The 15,455-nt window shown below is 43.4% G+C and overlaps 1 protein-coding gene across 1 annotated transcript in view; it reads right to left on the reverse strand.

The window, feature by feature from the left end:
• Positions 1 to 15,455, reverse strand: part of cpox (coproporphyrinogen oxidase) — a 28,243-nt gene that overhangs the window by 6,485 nt on the left and 6,303 nt on the right. Inside the window, exons 2-5 of the mRNA XM_072585497.1 lie at positions 15,056 to 15,199; positions 11,581 to 11,691; positions 8,537 to 8,678; positions 4,431 to 4,649 (exon numbers count right to left, since the gene is read on the reverse strand). Coding sequence (XP_072441598.1) covers positions 4,431 to 4,649; positions 8,537 to 8,678; positions 11,581 to 11,691; positions 15,056 to 15,199 — 616 coding nt within the window. The remainder of the gene's footprint in view (positions 1 to 4,430; positions 4,650 to 8,536; positions 8,679 to 11,580; positions 11,692 to 15,055; positions 15,200 to 15,455) is intronic.

Genomic DNA, 15,455 nt, shown 5'->3' on the forward strand with positions numbered 1-15,455 from the left:
TCTGGCAGAGCTCCAAAGTCACACAATCCTCAGAAACAAAATCTCCTTATCTGGCCTAAAAGGGTAACTCCATTTTTAAACACTTGTGGAAACGGTTTAACCTTTCCTCAAACAACCTGCTCATTCCAGATATCAATCTAGTAAACCTCCTCTGAAACGCCTCCAACGCATTAACATTTTCCCTCAGATATGGAGACCAACGTTTCACATAATGTGACCCCACCACTTCCCTGTATAACTGAAGCACAAAGTTTAAAAAAAAAATCACACACCTGGTTATAGTCCAACAAGTTTATTTGGAAGCACAAGCTTTCGGAGCGCCACTCCTTCAACAATTGAAGAAGGAGCAGAACTCCGAAAGCTAGTACTTCCAAATAAAGCTGTTCGACTATAATCTGGTGTTGAAAAATGTGTTGCTAGAAAAGCGCAGCAGGTCAGGCAGCATCCAAGGAGCAGGGCATAAGCACCCAAGGGCATAAGCCCTTCTTCAGGAATGAGGAGGGTGTGCCAAGCAGGCTAAGGTAAAAGGTAGGGAGGAGGGACTTGGGGGAGGGGCGTTGGGAATGCGATAGGTGGAAGGAGGTTAAAGTGAGGGTGGGGGCGGAGAGGTCGGGAAGAAGATTGCAGGTCAAGATGGCGGTGATGAGTCCGAGGGTTGAGACTGAGATAAGGTGGGGGGGGGGAGGCGGCGGAGGGGAAATGAGAAAACTGGAGAAATCTGCATTCATCCCTTGTGGTTGGAGGGTTCCTAGGCAGAAGATGAGGCGCTCTTCCTCCAGGCATCGTGTTGCCATGGTCTGGCGATGAAGGAGGCCAAAGACATGAAGGTCCCTGGCGGAGTGGAAGGGGGAGTTAAAGTGTTCAGTCACGGGGCGGTTGGGTTGGTTGGTGCGGGTGTCCCAGAGGTGTTCCCTGAAACATTCTGCAAGTAGGCGGCCTGTCTCCCCAATGTAGAGGGGGCCACATCGGGTGCAGCGGATGCAGTAAATGATGTGTGTGTGTGGAGGTGCAGGTGAAATTGTGATGGATATGGAAGGATCCCTTGGGGCATTGGAGGGAAGTGAGGGGGGAGGTGTGGGCGCAAGTTTTGCATTTCTTGCAGTTGCAGGGGAAGGTACCGGGAGTGGAGGTTGGGTTGGTGGGGGGTGTGGACCTGACGAGGGAGTCGTGGAGGGAGTAGTCTTTCCGGAACACTGATAGGGGAGGGGAGGGAAATATATCCTTGGTGGTGGGGTCTGTTTGGAGGTAGCGGAAATGACGAAAGATGATACGATGTATCTGGAGGTTGGTGGGGTGGTAGGCGAGGACCAGTGGGGTTCTGTCCTGGTGGCGATTGGAGGGGCGGGGTTCAAGGGCGGAGGAGTTGCAGTGGAGAGCATCTTCAACCATGTCTGAGGGGAGATGGAGGTCTTTGAAGAAGGAGGCCATCTGGGTTGTTCGGTATTGGAATTGGTCCTCCTGGGAGCAGATGCAGCGGAGGCAAAGGAATTGGGAATATGGGATGACGTTTTTACAGGGGGCAGGTGGGAGGAGGTGTAATCTAGTTAGCTGAGGGAGTCGGTCGGTTTATAGTAAATGTCCGTGTTGAGTTGGTCGCCCAAGATAGAAATGGAGAGGTCTAGGAAGGGGAGGGAGGACTCTGAGATGGTCCAGGTAAATTTGAGGTTGGGGTGGAAGGTGTTAGTAAAGTGGATGAACTGTTCAACTTCTTCGTGGGAGCAAGAGGTAGCGCCGATACCCTCTGCTTCTTCCTTTCCCACCAAACCAACCAGTACCCTTCCACTGACACCCTCCTTCAACTGACTGAACTGGTCCTCATTCTGAACAACTTCTCTTTCCAATCCTCCCACTTCCTCCAAACCTAAGGAGTAGTCATGGGCATCCGCATGGGCCCCAGCTATGCCTGCCTCTTCATAGGATATGTGGAACAGTCCATCTTCCGCAGCTACACTGGCACCACCTCCCACCTTTTTCTCCGCTACATCGATGACTGTATCGGCACTGGTCCTCACCTACCACCCCACCAACCTCCAGATACATCGTATCATACTTCGTCATTTCCGCCACCTCCAAACAGACCCCACCACCAAGGATAGATTTTCCTCCCCTCCGTTATCAGTGTTCCGGAAAGACCACTCCCTCCGCGACTCCCTCATCAGGTCCACACCCCCCCACCAACCCAACTTCCACTCCCGGCACCTTCCCCTGCAACCGCAAGAAATGCATAACTTGCGCCCACACCTCCCCCCTCACTTCCAAGGCCCCAAGGGATCCTTCCATATCCGTTACAAATTCACCTGCACCTCCACACACATCATTTACTGCATCCACTGCACCCGATGTGGCCTCCTCTACATTGGGGAGACAGGCCGCCTACTTGCGGATCATTTCAGAGAACACCTCTGGGACACCCGCACCAACCAACCCAACCGCCCCGTGGCTGAACACTTTCACTCCCCCTCCCACTCCGCCAAGGACATGCAGGTCCTTGGCCTCCTCCATCGCCAGACCATGCCAACACGACGCCTGGAGGAAGAGCGCTTCATCTTCCGCCTAGGAATCCTCCAACCATAAGGGACGAGTGCAGATTTCTCCAGCTTCATTTCCCCTCCCCCCCACCATATCACAGTCTCAACCCTCGGACTCAGCACCGCCTTAGTGACCTGTAATCTTCTTCCTGACCTCTCCGCCCCCACCCCCTCTCCGGCCTATCACCCTCACCTTAACCTACGTCCACCTATTGCATTCCCAACACCCCTCCCCAAGTCCCTCCTCCCTACCTTTTATCTTGGCCTGCTTGGCACACCTTCCTCATTCCTGAAGAAGGGTTTATGCCCAAAACGTCGATTCTCCTGCTCCTTGGATGCTGCCTGACCTGCTGCACTTTTCAAGCAACACATTTTTCAGCTCTGATCTCCAGCATCTGCAGTCCTCACTTTCTCCTATAATCTGGTGTTGTGTGATTTTTAACTTTGTACACCCCAATCCAATACTGGCACCTCCAAATCATAGCTGAAGCACAACATTCTTACTTCAACATTCAATTCCTCTCATAACAAAGGATAGTGTTCCATTAACTTTTCAGAATCCTGAGGGTCAAAAGCAATCCATATTCTCATGAGATTTTTAAAAAACTATGATAGGAGAAATATGTTAAGTAGAAAGCGGTTTCTCACACTATTTTGTCAAGTATTCCAGAAGATGCCACATGCCATTATGTTAGAACACATTTTGGTAGTATTTATACCAGATTTTGGTTTGTGAAGGAACTGTGAAGACATAGCATTGGCCCAGTGGAGGCTGACTGGTTTGCAGAAACAGGGCTGTAGTGGCAGTCAGGCAGCCAAAGAGCTAGAGGCTCTGTGAAAGTGGTAAAAGTATGACTGAAAGACTCAGAATTCTGCTCGCAATGCTGGACAGGGTAAAAAAGTGATTCTTCTGTGCAGTAAGACAATTAAGATAATGGAAAAAAAAGAGTGTGCATGTTCAACAGGTATGTACCACAAAAATAAATTAACAACATGAGAATTAAACAAAGATATGAAAAAAACAAAACTATGATGAAGGGTACTAGAAGAATGGAATTGAACACACTGGCAGTGCCGCATTTGTCTGGCTGACTGTTAGATGACAATATGCGATACAACTGTGCCAATGCCTCTCTTGTAAATCATCACTCGTGAATAACTTTGGGTGAATGGCTGTCTTACATCAGAAGAATCTCAGTGGAAAGGCTTGTACCAAAAGATGTGCCTCATGTTTAAAAAAAAAATCACATCAAGGTTCTAATTGTACAATAGAACCTCACCATGCATATTTGTCATGCCCCTTGGCTCCCTATAGCAAGCATTTTCATTCCCTTCTGAAACCTGGAATTGATACTGGGTGAGACATGAATAGAGAAACTAGTAACTCTCCCTATTTTAAACTTGCTTCCTCCTGCTCTATCTTCAGGCTCAAGGGACTAAAATAAACATTAATGATTCTACTTTCTAAAAGACTTTTCATTTCCCTCTTTGGATTTGAGCTTGAGTGTGAAGCTTGCAATACTCATCAGCTTCCTTGCATAGAAGCTTTTGATGAAGCTGCATGAGGAGTTGGTTTCACATAGAAAAAAGAAAAGTATGAGGTTTAATTTTCCTGTCAAAAAAAAACAATTGTTAACTGTAGACTTGTTACTAAAGACTCTACTGAAATAATTGAGGGAACTTAAAACATATTCATAGCACTTCCATTTCTTATGTAGTAGTTGCTTGGACAATAGTTCTCGGTGGCTGTGAAAGATATAAAACTTGGAAGGACAATTTAAATTTTTTTTAAATCTTCCAGCATACCAGTGGAGAATAAACTTATTCTTAAATTAGCATGGAGCGAATAAATGATCAGTTTCTGGAAACTGATCATTTTCTTTTGGATTGCATTCAACTCACCTGCCTCTCCGAAGTTGCTGCCAGGCTTTTTCTTCTGCTGTATATGAATCATGGAGATGCTTCCACACAATAGGAATGTAGCAAGGAACCACAGCCTTAGCACAGCTTCGGACAAATTCGAACAGCCCTTCTGCTGAGGGTGAATTCAAATCATCAAAAAATATGCCTCCCACTCCTCTCCGCTCCCCACGATGTTTGATGACAAAATAATCATCACACCTTTATTTGGGAGAATGGAAGGAATATATAAATAAAAATGTTAAAATATGTATTAATGTAAATTTCTAAATTTTCCTTCAATATGTCAGCCATCCTGACTGACTTTCGGGTGCAGGTGCAATGGCTTAGTTAGTGAGATAAAGATGGCCTAAGTGTTGGAAAATCAAATTGGTTCCCAGGAAATATCATTGGACTGAGTAACTGTCAAATAAAGCAATATTGTATATTGATTGGTAATTGTTTGAATGTACTATGTGATTATGGCCTGTAACCTTCTTTAAGTATGAAAATGTCTGTTTTAAACCATGTGGGCAGCTCCTCCGAGGAATACAGAATTATGTGTTTTCAGACCGCTCCGTACCCATCTGTATGAAGAAACAAAGAATGAAGTCTTAAAGAACCAGACTGATTGTGAGTGCTTATTGACCAATCATGGAACAGAGATACCCCCCACCACACCTCCCCCGACCCCCCCACCCCCAGGGGTCCAGATCTTCAAATGGTCTTTACTATCCACACAGAACAATGCTCCAGTGTCTTCTCACATTACTCATATCATCCTATTCCTTGTCCCCTCATGTACTTATTGAGCTTGCCCCAACCATTTCACATGATGATGTGTTCCACTTTGTGTGTAAAGTCAATTCTCCTAAATTCCTCATTGACGGGACATACTTTAAATTTATAGCACTGAAGCTATTGTACCCATATTATGGTTGAAAAACTATAGAATGAAGTTTGTTACAAGTGGATCTAAGTTGCTCAGTTTGTAGATGACACAAGATAGGTGGAGGGGCAGGCAGTGATTAGGAACAGGAAAGGCTGCAGAAGGACTTGGACAGGCTAGAGAGTGGGCAAAGAAGTAGTAAACGGAATACAATGTGGGATGGGATGAGGATATACACTTTGTTAGGAAGAAAGAGGCACAGACTATTTTCCAAATGGGAAAAGGCTTCAGAAATCTAACGCACAAAAGGACTTAGGAATCCTAATTCAGAATTATTTTAACATTAATATGCAGATTCAGTTGCAGTTAGGAAGGCAAATGCAATGATAACATTCATTGCAAGAGGGCTAGAACACAAGAGCACAGATTCCCTGTTTAGGCTGTTTAAGGCACTAGTGAGACTACGTTTGGAATACTGAGAGCAGTTTTGGGCCCTGTTTCTAAAGGAGGATGCACTGGCCCCAGAGGAGATTCACAAGAATGATGCTGGAAATTAAGGTTTTGTCATGAGGAACGATTGAAGGCTCTGGGTCTGTTCTAAATGGAGTTCAGAAGGATGAGGGGGAATCCACTGAAACCTACAGAATACCAAGAGGCCTGGATAAAGTGATATGCACAAGATGTCTCCACTAGAGACTAGGACCTGACGGCAAAACCTCAGAGTGAAGCGTTGACCCTTTAGAACTGAGATAAGTTGGAATTTTGTCAACCGGAATGTGGTAAATCTGCAGAACTTGGCCTCCACAACCTTCTGCAGCAACAAGTCACTGAGTGTCTTCAAGACAGAGGTAGATAGGTTCTTGATTACTAAGAGGTCAAGGGTTATAGGGAGAAGACAGGAAAATGGGGTCGAGAAACAGACTGCCATAATCAAATGCTAATGCATACTCAATGGGATGAATGGCATAACTCTGCCGATTTCTCTTGTGGTTATATAACCATAATATAAAATACTTCACAACCACAGTTTCTTTAATAAAAATGCCGACCTGTGTATTTCTGCCTGTTTTAGTGCAAGGACAGTCCCATATATTCCCAGCATTGGTTGACCAGATCCTCAACCCACTCTTACTGCTATTCAGCTAAGTCAAAAAGTACAAAGATACACAGATGTTTCCAATGGGAAAGCTACTGCAATCTCTCCTAAAATAGTTTGGGACAAAAATACCAAATCAACAGCAAATTTCACAAAGGCAGTTATTATTGCAATTGTAACAATCAGAGACAAGTCAAACTAAGATTAGGCTCTTAAACTGCTTTCCACTATCACCTTAGTAGCTTTCTTATACAAAAAGAGGAAGAAACACTGCTACAAAAAAGGAAATTGTAGAAAATGGCACACTGGGTAATAGGTCTGCTTTACTTGCATGGAATTCCCCAGCATTTTATTATGTGTTTTCCTGCAGCCATCAATAATGACAGTCGAATTTGGAGAAAACACAGGAGAGAGCAGAGACTTGACAGTATGAAACTCTTGTCAACTTTTCCAGTTGGATGACACAATCTTGACTTTGGAGTATATTCCAGGTTTTGAAGACAATGGGATGCACAAAAAAAAATCATCCAACAGATTTGTCACTGGTTATTGTAAACCAGGTTTGAACTGAGTGAACCGACCCATTCCACAATGACAAGTATTTGACAAAAATGCCAGGAATCACACTAATTCCTTTGTGTACCCTTGATAAGAACTCCCCAGTCCAAAGTCACTGCGATCTGGTTTCACACACAAAGTTCAGGCATAATCTTACAAGTCACAAAAATGATCAGTCATTCAACTGACTCTTATCAGTGTGTCCAGCTGCAACTTCCAGCGAGGTTAGCCAAACCTTCCCCAGTGTGCAATCATAGAAAAACAGCAGCTTTTTTAGGAAACAAAGCGAAAATAATCAGAAAACAGTAGCCTGGATAGAACGATAGAAAGAATGGTCAAGAATGCTCAGTTTTAAAAATTGTAAATCTAACAGAACTTTCAAACAAGTGCAGTGAAACACAAAGTGGAACTTTCTTTCCAACTTCCTTTACCCCAACCTTTTCTTTTCAGCTTTAACAGGGTGACTCAGTTTGAAACATAACATGACCAAGTCAAAGAAAATTTAAATATTTGTCCGAAGATCAAAAAGCCATCAAACATACACCCTTAAAGGCACTTGTATTCTAACCAAATAACTGGAGCGCCTTTTCACCCCTCCACAATGGGTTTCTATTTTCCTCATGTTTACCTACCAGTTTCTTCTCTAAGATGTTTTCGTACCCTCCCACTCTTAGCACTAGTAGAGATATCCAGTTTGTTGGCATGTGCCATTGGGCAGCATGGTGGCTCAGTGCTTAGCACTGCTGCTACACACAGACCTGGGTTCAACTCCACCCTTAGGCGACTGTGGAGTTTGCACATTTGCTGTGTCTTTCCTCTGAATGCGCCGGTTTCCTGCCAATGTGCAGGCTCGGTGGATTGGCCATGCTAAATTGCCTATGGTGTCCAGGGATGTACAGGCTTGGTGGATGAACCATGGGAAATGCAGGGTTATTGGGATAGGGTACAGGGTGGGTCTAGTTGGGATGCTCTTCAGAGGGTCGGTGTGAACTCAATGAGCCAAGTGGCCTGTTTCCATACTGTAGGGACTCTATGAACCTCTTAATTCTATGACTTTCTGTCTTTTCCACCTTTGTAAAAACTCAAATGACTGTATCTTCAACATTCTTACTTAATGCAATCCCCCACAGTCACTCCACTATGTTACACCAAATTCTGGTTAACCGCAGAGTACAGGAACATAGACCATCCCATGAGTAACAAAAAAACCTGCGAGGTGCTATAATAGAAATTGCCCATCTATTGTGAAGGACAGCACAATCCAACACGTCCTGTCAATTAAAGAGGGGAAAGAAAATCAGGGTCAAAATTAGTATCTGCAGTATCCACTTCTGCCTGGAAGAAAATCAGACCTGAGGCTGATCTCGAAAGTGCATGGATGGAGTGTATTCTCTTGCACATGGCCAACTTTATATAGGCTTTGATAATTACGTATATATACTCACAGCATTCGGTAACTTTGCACATTAGCAATTAGACATTTTCAATGGATTTGAATGAGATTCTAAAAAAATCAATCCTTAAAACAAAATAAATGAAACAGCTTCTGCATTCCATTCAACTCACCATTTTTTAAAAGTTGGATAATAACTTTTATCATGCTTGTCACAGACCTCCTTGAGAGTCTTGTGAAAATGGACAGCATCGTCCTTATTCAGGTATGTCGGAGTAAGGTCTGTGCCCCCACCAAACCACCAAGATTTATGACCTATTAAACAAGAATGTTTAACTAACAACAACAACATTTATTTCATATTTACAATACTATTCAATTCACAAGATTACTTTGACACTGAGGTAATTTTTGTATCACTAAGATAAAAGATCAAAGGGCTGAGTCCCATAATGGATAGCCTCAGAGAAGAGAGACTAGAATTTGGTGAATAAATACTGCAGTGACATCAAGTGGGCAGTTACTTCATGACAGAAGATGCAGTATTTCCACCTCCCAGTCTGAAAGGTTGAGGTTAAACCCACACTATGCAGTGCTGGAGAGAGAACACTGCAGCACTGTTGACAGTTGTGACAACCACGCAGCAATGGAGACAGGGTCACTGAAGAGAGTTAAGACAGAGTTAGGTTGATTTCCTTGTCAATCCAGAGTCAAAGATTATAGGATGTGGATAGGAAAGTAAAGTTGATGCCACAATCCAATCTCATCAAATGGCACAGCAGTCTTGAAGAACCAAACGGCCTACTCTTGTTTCCAATTCATATGTTAGTATGAAAAGCTTAGAACTAAATGTTAGCTTTTGTTTTGAGGGCAAGGAGGTGGTGGTTATTTTAACCCCATGGAGAGGAATAACATAGCAGTAAATCAGTCTGCCCGAAACACAATATGTGATTTGAACCTTTTTAGAGCATAACCATACTTTTCCCTGTTCCCAGGTAACATGTAATGTCATCCTGTGCTTTACTGATCTTCACATTCCTATAGAGACAGTTGGAATGCAACTGTGCCAACGACGCTCACTGGGTTTTGAAAAAAATCTCGAGCAATAATTGATGGGAATAATTTACTGCTACCATCCTCTCCATGGAGTTCACTGGGGCAGTCTTTCAATCAGAGTAGGGGATACTCCATAGTTAAATGACCCCCATGGAGCTGGAAGCCTCATTGGCAGAACTTGTGCTGCCAAGTGGAGGCTTAACTCCTTCCGTATTCTCGGAGATCTGTGGTAATGGATATTGGTATCCTGACATCCTCATTAAATCCTGCTTCCTACGTTTCATGTCTTGCTATTCTTGGCCCAATCTACAGCCATAAATGCAACCTATTAATTCAAAATTGACAGAACCATATCGCTGAATGGGTCATGGGTGTCTCGTTGGCATATATTAATTGCCCTCCTCCAGTTACCCTTCAGAACATGGGAGTGAGCTGCCTTCTTGAACTGCTGCAGTCAAACCCACAATAGCCTTTGGGAGGGAATTCCATTATTTTGAGCCAGCCATAGAGAAGGAACGTTGATATAGTTCCAAGTCAGGATATGAGTGACTTGGGAGGGAACTTACAGGTGGTGTGCCCAAGTATCTGCTACCCTTGTCCTCCTGGATGGAAGTGGTTGTGGCCTGGAAGGTGCTGTCAAAGGATCTTTAGTGAATCTCTGCAGTGCATTTTGTAGATCACACACACTGCTGCTACTGAGTATTGGTGCTGGAGGAAATGGCTGCTTGTGAATGTAGTGCCAATCAAATGGGCTACTTTGTCCCGGATGGTGTCAAGTTTCTTGCAAGTGAGAAGTCTATCACATTCCTGACTTGAAGATGGTGAACGGACTCTGGGGAGTCAGGTGGTGAGTAATTTGCCACAGTATTCCTAGCCACTGTATTTATAAAGGGAAGTCCAGTTACGTTTCTGGACAGTGATAACCACAGTTATAATTTGTAATGAGGGATTCTGTGACCACTAAATGTTATGGGTGATAGTTAGATAGTATCTTATGGGAGCTGGCCATCGCCTGGGTTTTGTGTAGTGCGAGTGTTACTTGCCACTTGTCAGCCCAAGCCTGGATATTGTCTAGATCTTGTTGCACTTGAACATGGACTGCTTCAGTATGGAAAGGGTCACAAATGGCATTGAACATTTGTGCGATCATCAGGGAACATCCCCACTCCTGGCCTTACGATGGTACAAAAGGTGATTGATAAAGCAGCTAAAGATGATTGGGTCTAGGACACTACCCTGAGGAACTCCTGCAGAGATGGCCTGGGGTGGAGATGACTGACTTCCAACAACCACAACCATCTTCCTATGTGTTGGGTGTGACTCCCACCAGCGGAGGACCTGCCCCCTAATACTCATTGAATCAAAGGTTTGCTAGGATTCCTTAATGTTACACACAGCAGAACGTGGCCTTGATGTCAAGGGCTTGTCACTCTCACCTCACCTCTGGAATTCAGCTCTTTTGTCCATGTGTGAACCAAGGCTACAATAAGGTCAGGAGTGGAGTTATCCTGGTAGAACACAAACTCGGTGTCACTGAGCAGGTGCTGCTTGACAGCACTGTTGATGACACCTTCCATAACTTTACTGATGATCAGCTAGGAGAGAGTAGACTAGTGGGACAGTAAGTCCCTGTTTGGCTTTAGATTAAGTCAGATTTTATTGTCACATGTACCAGTGTTCAAGAGTACTTTGTGTGTACAGGGCATACCTGGACAATTTTCGATATTGTCGGACAGATACCAGTGTTGCAACTGTACTGAAACAGTTTGGCTAGGGGTATGGCAAGTTCTGGAGCACAAATCTTCAATACTATTGCCAGAATTTAGTCAGGGCCCATAGCTTTTGCATTATCCAGTGACTCCAGCCATTTCCTGATTCTTTGTGGAATGAATTGGATTGACTGAATGTCTGTGATGCCGAGGGCCACTGAAGGAAGCCCGGATTAATCATCCACTCAGCACTTCTGACTGAAGATTGCTGCAAATGCTTCTGCCCTCTCTTTTGCATTGATGTGCTGGGCTCTTCTAGCATTGGGGATAATCATGGAATCTCCTCCTCCAGTGAGGTGTTTAAATGTTAAAACCATTCATGACTGGACGTGGCAGGACATAAGAGATAAGTTAACAGTGAATATATAAAATATTTTAAAATGGACACTTACCATCTGCTTCTTCAATTTCAAAGTATCTATAGTTGAAATGGATGGTTGGAATGTGGGGATTCTTGGGATGGATCACAGAACTCACTCCCATGGCACAAAATGGCAGTTGCCCTGCATCCAAAATAACACAACACACTCAAATGACAGGGCTACATTTATAGTGTTCCTTTAAGGGTTGCTTCATAGCCTGCAGCAAAGATAAGGCTAGGAGTCTAATGAGACCTGTGACCAGTGGAGTGCCATAAGGTTCAGTGCTGGGTCCACTACTTTTTGTCATTTACATAAATGATTTGGATGGGAGCGTAAGAGGTATAGTTAGTAAGTTTGCAGATGACACCAAAATTGGAGGTGTGGTGGACAGCGAAGGAGGTTACCTCAGATTACAACGGGATCTTGACCAGATGGGCCAATGGGCTGAGGAGTGGCAGATGGAGTTTCATTCAAATAAATGTGAGGCGCTGCATTTTAGGAAAGCAAATCTCAGCAGGACTTATACATTTAATGGATAGGTCCTAGGCAGTGTTGCTGAACAAAGAGACATTGGAGTGCAGGTTCATAGGCCCTTGAAAGTAGAGTTGCAGGTGGATAGGAGAGTGAAGAAGCAGTTTGGTATGCTTTCATTTATTGGTCAGAGGACTGAGTACAGGAGTTGGGAGGTCATGTTGCGGCTGTTCAGGACATTGGTTAGACCACTGTTGGAATATTGTGTGCAATTCTGGTCTCCTTCCTATTGCAAGGATATTGTGAAACTTGAAAGGATTCAGAAAAGATTTACAAGGATGTTGCCAGGGTTGGAGGATTTGAGCTATAGGGAGAGGTTAGATAGACTGGGGCTGTTTTGCCTGGAGCATCAAAGACTGAGGGAGTGACCTTATAGAAGTTTATAAAAATCATGTGGGCATGGATAGGAATAACTAGACAAACTCTTTTCCCTGGGGTAAGAGAGTCCAGAACTAGAGGGCATAGGTTTAGGGTGAGAGAGGAAAGATATAGACACCTAAGGGGCAAGTTTTTCATGCAGAGGGTGGTACATGTATGGAATGAGCTGCCAGAGGAAGTGGTAGAAGCTAGTACAATTACAACATTTAAAGGCATCTGGATGGGTAAATGAATAGGAAGGGTTTGGAAGGACATGGGCTGGGTGTTAGCAAGTGGGACTAGATTAGATCGGAAAATCTGGTTGGCATGGACGGGTTGGACCAAAGGGTCTGTTTCCATGCTATATATCGCTATGACCAAGGTATCCTTTCTATTACAGAACCCTTTCAACTAGAGGCAGATCTGGGAACTGCAGAATTAATCTTGTTCAAACTGTAGAATAGTTTGCCCAGTGCAAACCAGCAGTAATTTGGAAATACTGCACATGTTCAAATTTATTTTTATGGAACTGTTTGAAAGTTGTCAGTGTGACAGAGCATGCACAGGCCAGTGATAGAAAATTCCCACTGGCAATCTGCACAGCTAACATAAGTGATCATGGTCAGAAAAAGTGGCAGCATTTGGCAACTGACATACAGGTTAACAGCATCCTTTAATGTAGTTTCTTCCTCCTCAAGTACCAAGCCATTCCTATTATTGTTCTGGCATTGAAATAGGGTCTGCTAACAAACTCAGCACCTCAATTTACATATATTAGCTTTAAAAAACACTGAGGATAAGGAGGGTAAATGCAAAGAATGGGTGCATGCAAGACAGCGCAATTATAAATGAGGAGGTGGTTGTGATTGGGAACATGGCAACAAGCACCACCAAATAACATTCATCCCAAAAGGTTAAATACATCTCTATGACTCTATTACCTAGGAGGAAGAGAGTCTTGAAATTCTTTGGGCTAATGCTGACTGAGTTTGGTGTCAAACAGGAAATACTAATTCAGTCACTGTTCAGCCTTCCTACTTGCGCCTTGTGACTGAAAGTGAATGCAAGGCACATAGAACATAGGACCTGTACTGCGCTGTAATGTTCTTCGGCCCTCAACGTTGCGCCGACCTGTCATACTAATCTGAAGCCCATCCCACCTACATTATTCCATGTACGTCCATATGCCTGTCCAATGATGACTTAAAGCACTTAAACTTAGTGAATCTACTACCGTTGCAGGCAAAGCATTCCATACCCTTACTACTCTCCGAGTACAGAAACTATCTCTGACATCTGTCTTATACCTATCTCCCCTCACTTTAAAGTTGTGTCCCCTCGTGTTTGCTATTCCCATACTTGGGAAAAGGGTGGACAGGGAGAGCCTATCTAACCCTCTGATTATCTTGTATGTCTCTATTAAGTCACCTCTTAACTAGCTTCTCTCGAACGAGAACAGCCTCAAGGCCCTCAGCCTTTCCTCGTAAGACATTCCTTCCATACCAGGCAACATCCTAGTAAATCTCCTCTGCACCTTTCCAAAGCTTCCACATCCTTCTTATAATGCCATGACCAGAACTGTACTCAATACTCCAAGTGGGGCCGTACCAGAGCTTTGTAGAGCTGCAGCATAACCTCCTGGTTCCGGAACTCAATCCCTCTATTAATAAAGGCCAGAACACTGTATGCCTTCTTAACAACCCTGTCAGTCAATCTATTAAATTCTATTAAAGCTCGAAGTTCAAACTGATGAGAACTTGAGGAAATATAGCGATTAGCTGCTCTAAAGCGCTTTGCACATCGCCACATTGATTCAACTCCAATTTCACTAAGATTCATGTGTTCCACTTGGCTGCAGAACATGAATTTAAGAACTTAAATGTTTAGGACCAAACTCGCAATCCGGGGTCCTAAAGTCCAAATTCACATACGAACAATATACAAATCAGTAAGTGGATAAAAATGTTAAATTCTTATGTGGAAAACCTGACTATGGCCATCTGCAGGACAAAGCCTTGGGAACAATGAAATTGCGTAGATGATACTCTTGAGGATCCATGGGCTCTTCTGGCGTGGGTTTTTGGGAATGCATCATGGTTGGTTTTATTCACACAGTCAAAAACAAAATCAGTCCATTAAAATTGTCAAATCTGAATTGAAACCAACAATTATTGGGTATCTGTTTACAAAGAAAATGAAACTGATTAATGCCATGTCACTCAAAATGCTCTTAAAAATCTTAAAATCCAAGGTAATGAAACAGAATGTAATTTATTTATTCAATTCACGTGAAAGGAGCGGTTTGATAATTAGCTTTTATTCAAGACTAATTTACACTTTTTTGTGGCTGGGAGGGGGAGACTGAATTCTACTTTCATGACATTGTTTTTCAGCTTTTCCAATTGTTGTAGATTGACATATAAGGGAAAATTAGAAGCCAACAAAAACTTGTATGACAGAGTGCAGACGAAACATTCAGAAAAGTGAGAGAGAGAGAGAGAGAGAGAGAGAGCAAAAGCCAGTTTGAACAGGACAGAAAGAAAGTTTCTATAATATGAGAAAGGCAAATGCTGGGAATTACAAACCAACAGATTTCAAATCAGAAATTCCTCCTTACCATCTTTAGTTTTCAACGACTTTCCTCTGCTTCGCATCTGCTTAGCAGCTTCCTCCGAAAGGTTGCCAAATACAACAGAAACATTCACCCCGGCTTTCTCAAACACTTTGCTATCTTGAAGTACACAGCTTATCCCACCGCCACCTGGAATAATAAGTGTGTAACTCAAATGTCAATCAAACCAGACCAGCGTTGCCTATGAGAGAGCAAAATACTTGCACAGGTCTTAGTCAAGCACACCTGACACAGGTGTGTGCAAAACTATTCAATTTTTGTCTTCCTTTAAATGAACTATAGGGGAAAAAAAAGATGCAGATCTGCTCTAATTCCAATCCACTGTAACTCGTTAAAGAATTCATTAACCATTTTAAACTAAAGAAATATAAAATAAAGGAGAGAA

This window comes from Chiloscyllium punctatum, chromosome 15, assembly GCF_047496795.1.
Source record: "Chiloscyllium punctatum isolate Juve2018m chromosome 15, sChiPun1.3, whole genome shotgun sequence".
NCBI classification, from domain to species: domain Eukaryota; kingdom Metazoa; phylum Chordata; class Chondrichthyes; order Orectolobiformes; family Hemiscylliidae; genus Chiloscyllium; species Chiloscyllium punctatum.